At 40.3% G+C, this 7,204-nt stretch overlaps 1 protein-coding gene across 1 annotated transcript; it reads right to left on the bottom strand.

Annotated features, from left to right (window-relative positions):
• Positions 1 to 949: 949 nt before the first annotated feature.
• On the bottom strand, positions 950 to 4,357 carry LOC124661242 (chloroplastic group IIB intron splicing facilitator CRS2, chloroplastic-like). Its single transcript, XM_047199105.1, has 8 exons — positions 4,133 to 4,357; positions 3,938 to 4,022; positions 3,447 to 3,514; positions 3,038 to 3,088; positions 2,870 to 2,943; positions 2,210 to 2,268; positions 2,043 to 2,119; positions 950 to 1,390 (listed from the first exon to the last, which is right to left on the bottom strand). The coding sequence occupies exons 1-8, from the start codon at positions 4,355 to 4,357 to the stop codon at positions 1,274 to 1,276; spliced, it is 756 nt and encodes a 251-aa protein (XP_047055061.1). The 3' UTR covers positions 950 to 1,273.
• Positions 4,358 to 7,204: the final 2,847 nt, after the last annotated feature.

A 7,204-nucleotide genomic window follows, 5' to 3' on the forward strand; every position in this document is an offset into this window, starting at 1 on the left:
ACCCAAACCTAGTGTTACGGAATATTTATGCACCACTATAAATGTTGGTTAACTTTCATGATCTGTGGCACTCTCTCTGATCCATAATAAATGTCGGGGATTAAGTACAAAGTTAGTACAACTGCGGGAGTAGTAAAATGGCATGGTGCCAGATCAGGAGCTAATAAACTGAAAATTGAAATGCACATAAGGATAAGATAGCAGTAAAGAAGAAGATGAGCATAAGCCAGCCATGAACTCAAAAGGTGATTCAATTATTATCTCCACCTTGATGTACCCTATCAACTTGAACGCTTCAAGGGCTTCTAACTTCTGTCATCACAGGAAACAAATGACCCTAAGTCTAACAGATCTTGTCTTCTTAAATTAGTTTGTAGTACTCTGTGTAGACCCAGTTTTCAAATTTAGCTAAAGTAGGTTCCTAGATAGTTGCTAATGGCATTTACTTCGTCATAAGCTAACTTATGCAAGTTAACGACTCGATTTCCAGATTGAACTTGTAAACATAATGCAAACTAGAGCTACATTAGCTTTACTCTGCTTCTTCTAGATGGTGGACTGGTAGTATAGGTTAGATGATGCAAGAAGTTGTGCAAGCCTTACATAGTACGAGAAACTTCTACTATCTATCTGCTACCGACAAGTTCAGACTGACATATCAGCATAAGAAAATAAATAAACTATATTTTGCTTTCAAGTCCTTATCAAATAAGCAATGAGGATCTTCAACAATAGTTTTCTGAAGTGTGAGATAACGTGGGGGCATAGACATCTCTAACCATAATATGACACACTACTAAACAACTTTACCACATCAAGTTGATGAAAACGAGTTGTACGGTCAAAGATAATAAATCACCTCTATCACCACTTTGCAGGCAGATGATCTACTCCAACAAGGACAACTAGTATTTATTTGCATCGACAAAATCACAGAATCAGGAAAGGGGGAACGAAATGGTCTACATTCCTCTTGTATATCAGACCCAAATGTCTTAATCATTAACCTATAGAAGTACATAGTGCTTTTACATGGCCTTTATCAATTGGTCCTATCATGTTTCCAATTTGAGTAAACCATGAGTTATCTTTCGGAAGATGTGAAGAACTCTACCTTATATACATGCTGCTAAGTTCTTAGCATCCTAAAAACTACAGGGCACCCAACTTAGTGCGCCTAAGTAGGATATGCAAATTATCACATCAAACACTTCCAACAATGTTGGTGTGTATTCATGCATCTTCCAAAAGTAGGCAGATCCAAGCATCTACATCAAACCCTGTTGAACTTGTACTTCTGCACCAGATTGAATCTCTCAATACTTCCACTAAAACCCTTGAGCACCAGAGTCCTCACAGCATCCACCCCTTGCTCCAACGCGGTGTCAATCTTGATCAAATTAACAGAACAGGTTTAAATCAACAAACATGTAGAAACAACCATATGAGAGAGTTCCTCCCACAACAGGGCAGACCACTAGAAAAGAGGGAATCCAGGACACAAAAAAATCAGTTTTCTTTAGGATGATAAAGTACAGGTTAAGATTCCTAATGTTGCCCCCCAGAACCAAGCATGCAAAAACTCTCCTGTGTAAGCTTGTAATGGTAACAATTGGCAGTATGTATAAATGAGATAGTACCTTAGTGTCAACCACAAAAGGTGCACTTTGGCCAATACGGCAATACAGAACTACATCATCATTCTTTGTTGTAGTTAAGACATGTTCACACAATCATTTGTAGCTTGATTACAACTTAAGACTTCACCAAATATCATGTCTTTTGGTTATGATTACCCAACGAAATTGTGGAAGATTTTTTCTCATTTTCTCTTCAGCAAATGTTCAATTGAAATGTTATTAGTCATGCAACTGAAGTTAGCAATGACGTCGGGTTTTTTGTCTAGTTGAAGAGAAGAAAGACAGATGAACATACACATATAGTCGACAAGAGGAGGAAAGCTCACAAGAAAGGGATTTTCACACTACATACAATATGCCATATCTACGATTAACTGATTAAACGTAGGGAAAAGTCAATACCTGAACACGTTCCTCTGAACTAAACTTTTGCAGAAGAAAAGCTCGTGCATCCATTTTACCAGGTGGGCTACCAATGCCTATATCCAACATTCAACAGCTCAATATTGCCATAATATGAATTCAGGGAAGACACTAAAGAGTTAGGTGGTGTACACAGTCATATATACCTATCGATAAACGAGGAAACTCCCGGCATCCATCCAAATTCTCAATTACGTTCTGTAAGCTGTTTTTCATGAAGATGGTAATTGCATAGTGTAAGCAACAGATTGTGAAATGTAAGTAATGGATCTTAGATTTAAAAACTACAGAAACAGAACTTCAAAAGCATAATGCTTATAAGCAAACTAATGCTAAATATAACCAAAACCTAATGAAAGAAAGGAACTAATATTTTCCTCACAATACATAGTCAGAAGAGGCAAGCATCGATTCAAGTATTCAAATGTAAAATTTTGACAATTTTATTTTGTAAGTTGGACCCATGTAATGCATATGCTTGCATCCTGAGAAAACTCATGATTGTTGTTCTTGAGTTCTTCAGACGAACGTCTCAACAGGAGCTATACAAAAAGGTAACAATCGGTATGATTTCGAGAGAAGTAAATCTTTCTATTAAATCTGATAACCAAACCAGGCCAAGTTTTATTATAGTTACTCTAACTAAATTGATCTACTTTTGGTTCACTCAGAACTCCACAAAGAGAAAATGAAGTAGCTGAACTAAGTCTGCTGCATTATGTATGTGAGTAACATCAGCAGGTTCCTTATGACTACAAGTAATACACCTACTAATTGATTAGATGATTTGGAACTCTGGATATTACCCATTATGGCGGCCATGACCACCTTTCCGTTGAACTCGCAATACACCATTGGGCAGACTCGTCTCATCATAAATCTGCAAGAAAATACATAACTCATTGATTTCAGTCGCAAGCACATGATGCTGAATGATTGTGGTAAACTATTTAGAGAACAATGATATACTGTACCACAAGAATGTGTCGCAGAGGTACTTGGTAATAGGCAGCAAGCGGTCCAATCTTCACATAATAGAGGAACGTTTTCCGTTAGTACATGACAAATTAAGAAGATCAAAATTGCATCAGACTAGAAATAGTATGTGTTCAACAAGTCCTGGCACCAACTTATAGCAGCTCATTATGGTAAGACGTGCTCCATGATATACTAAGTGAAATGAGAATTGATATATCTAGGCATAGTTGTGAAGCACTCAAAAGACTACCAACGGAACTGATACTGATAGATTGGTGCTGTGAGTGCCAAACAGACTTTGAAGTGATACTATTATTGTAAATACAATCTATAAGTAACTGTTCCAGAAATAATATAGTTCCCATGAAATGTTTATTACATGAAGGCCAAGAATAAAACACTCACTGCTTCACCACAGTAATTCATGTATGATTGTGGCTTTACCAGCAACACTGGGACATCCCCAACTGAACCTGCACCGAATTCAACACAAAGGATGATTGACAACACAATTATAAATATAAAGATTACAAATGAGAAATGACTGCAACAACATCTCGCCGTTCATAACGGTGCTTGCAGTAAGAAAATGTACCAAGACTACTTTCTTCAGAAGTAGTTAATGCATCAAATATATGCCACTACACAAATGTAGTACCACCAAGGCTCCAACGAACACGTATTGTGAACATCATGGTTAACGTTCAAAATCAAGAAGCCGTCAACAAGACAACAACACGAATTAATTTTTTAGCAGTAGAAGAGAACATTTTCAAAGATGAATTTGGCAGAGCAATTGACTAGGTAAACTACATAACATTTTCAAAGATGAACTGGAAACCATAGCAGGCAAGTAGAGCAGGGTGCAGGCGAGGAGAGAGTGAGCAGCAGGGTACCTACTCCGAGCAGGGACTTGGACTGGATGGTGTTCATGGCGATGCCTTCCTCCCGCGCGATGCGGTCCACCATCTCGAACCCCACCTGACAACACACAAGCACGCACGCGCGCGCGCACGAAATGAAGTTGGAGGGGGCGGTCTCGAACCGGAGGAGGGGGAGGGGGGAACGGGAGCAGGGACGAGTGTACGCACGTTGTGGCGCGTGCCGTGGTACTTGGCGCCGGGGTTGCCGAGGCCGGCGATGAGCCAGGGCGTGTACTCCAGCGGCCCCGCCCCGGGGTCGGGGACGGAGGCGAGGCGGACGCCGCGGCTCGGGGCGGCGAGGTGGCGGCGGCGGGGGGTGGTGGAGAAGGAGGAGAGGGGGCGCGGTGAGGCGAGGTGGGCGGCGGCGGTGGGAGTGGCCATGGCGAGCGACATGGCCGGTGGGGGAGAGGCGGAGAGGGTGGGAACCGAAACCGATAGGCGATAGGGCGGAAGGGGGGAATTGGATTTGGGCTGTACGCTTCAAATGGCCGACATAAGATGATGGGCTGGAGTTAGAGGAGGACATAGCTTCGCCTCATCGCCTGGGTTGATGAGCTCAAAAAGAAAGATCTGACCGCGCTGGGTTGGGCCACTTCAGGATTAAGCAACCCAAAAAACAAACTTGAGCATTGCTCTTCATGGATTCTTCTCAAGGCTTACACCAATTGCAAAGCGGTTTGATCCCTCTCGTCTAAATATAACGAATCAATGATTTATAAAGCAATTTTCCTAGGAAAAAAATCTGAATGCAAAGAATTGATGATCTAAACAATAATCTTATAAATAAATTCACCTCGAGGGTGATGATGATTTCCCTGATGCTTTTGGTTGGACTAGCATTGGAAAAAAGAAACTAGGCGGGGCAAGCACCCCATGGAAAAAGGTTTTCAATGATTTTTTTATTTTTTTTTGGAATCCTAGAGGTATTCAAGCTCCAGGTAGAAAAACTACTTTAATTGATTTGTTTCATAAGGCTAAGGCTAGTGTAGTGGGTTTTCAGGAAATCAAGAAAGAGATCATCTCTGATAACTATTTAAATTCTCTAGTTGGCAATAGGATGTTCTCTTGGAATTCTCTACCAGCCATTGGCTCTGCTGGAGGCATATGTGTTGGAGTACATATAGATCTCTTTGATATAATTAGCTAGGATATCAAAAATTTCTCTGTTGATGTTGTTGTTAAAATTAAAACTAGTGGATTAATTCTTACAATTGCCACTGTTCATGGTTCTTCTTATGAAGAAGAAAAAAGTGGCTTTCATTTATGAACTCCATAGTCTCCTTATATATTATCAAGGTCACTCCATTATTGGGGTGGCCTCAATTTAGTAAGGTACCAGGGAGATAAAAGTAATGGCATTATTGATCACAAATGGAGTGATAATTTAATGCTTGTGTTGAGATATGGAGCCTTTTATAGGTTAAGCTTAGCAATAGACGGTTTACTTGGGGCAACAACCAGAAAAACTTGATCATGTCCAACATTTATAGAGTTTTCTGTAATGCTCAACTTGATCAAATTTTCCCTATAGCCACAATTAAAGCCCTTCCTAGGCTTGGTAGTGATCACACTCCAGTTGTGTGGGATTCTGGTTGTGATATTGCCTCTAAAGCCCCTATTTACAGATTTGAGAAATGGTGGCTTATGAGGGAGGATTTTAAACTTCTTGCTAGACAAAATTGGGCCAAGCCAGTTAAAGAAGGCTCTGCCATTGATGTCTGGCATGAAAAGGTTAGAAGGTTTAGAAAGTGGTCAAAAGGTTGGAGCAAGAATATAGAATCTAAGCTCAGAAACCTTAAAAAAATACCTTATGGAATAGTATGATTTCTTAGATATCAAGGCTGAAACGGGTGAACTTTCTCCTCTAGAGCAGACTAGATTAAATAACATATATGCTGAAATGCATAACCTCTGGTTGAAAGAGGAAATTAAGGCCAAGCAGAGGTCTAAGGATAGGGACATTGAGGAAGGAGATAGAAATTCAACTTATTTTCATTTTTTTGCAAATCATAGATGGAGGAAAATGCTTGTTCACTCTCTTGATGGACCTGATGGGCCCATCATAGATGATGTTGACATGCTTGATCTAGCAACATCCTTCTATAGAAACTTGTTTAAAAATATGATCCTTCTGGATGTAGCTTAGTAGATGATTTATTTTCCACGTCTGAGTGTGTTACTGATACTCTGAATATAAATCTTGAGGCTCCTTTCTCTCAAGAAGAAGTCAAAGGCTATTTTGACTCCTACTCAGATGGGCCTGATGCATGTAAAATGCATACATGAACTTTATCCTTTATCATATTGAATTCCCACATATTTGCAACATATATGATGATAATAACATGTTTTACATTGATTTAGGATTTACCAATGATCCCCTTTATTTGGTTTATAACTCTGTTGAACAGGAAAACCCTGTTTTGTGTATTTTTCACTTTCAGAGACCTATACAGAGTCAAATTGACCTTAGATTTTTGGAGCGTCACTTTTCCATCGGGAGAAGCACCCTGGAACTTTGGAGGACACCTGGATGGGCCTGAGGCCCAAAAGAGGTCAGGTGGCGCGCCCAAACATGGTGGGCGCGCCACCCACCCTCCTTCGGCCCTCGATCGTCCAATCGACCGTATTCTTTCGCCCACCGACATATTTTGACCTAAAAATCATAATAAATATGACCCCGAAGAGTTCTCGGGAAGAGTGCCCTGCAGAAGACAGAAAAACGAAAACAGAGGCCTGCAACAGAGAAGATTGGAGGGGGAAACTCCACCGGGATCACCGCCGGAGGGATCTCAACCTTCTCCAACGTCTTCATCATCATCACCATCATCAAGGGGAGTAGTCCACCTATGGACTAGGGAGTAGTCCACCTATGGACTACGGGTTTATGGCAGTAGCTTGATCTATTTATCTCATGTTCTTCATAGTTCTTAGTGCCATATGAGCTGCCTCACATGATTATGGCCATATTTGTAATACCTATGTGGTGGATCTTTATTCTATGATATTGTGCTATGAGATCTGATTGTATTATGTGTAAGATGTATTGACAGATGCATATTATGTACCTCGTTCTTAAATATTTGTTCTGATCCAACATCTATGCAAGAGCGTGTGTGGGGTGATGTGTGTATTAAATGGAGTAGCATGGTTTTAGTGATTGAATTGTGAAAACAAATTCATGATCTATTATGGTTTTGCCTTTTCTTTTGCTACCTCACTAGGGATAAAGTGAGTGCA

Source organism: Lolium rigidum, chromosome 6 (assembly GCF_022539505.1).
Source record: "Lolium rigidum isolate FL_2022 chromosome 6, APGP_CSIRO_Lrig_0.1, whole genome shotgun sequence".
Taxonomy (NCBI): Eukaryota; Viridiplantae; Streptophyta; class Magnoliopsida; order Poales; family Poaceae; genus Lolium; species Lolium rigidum.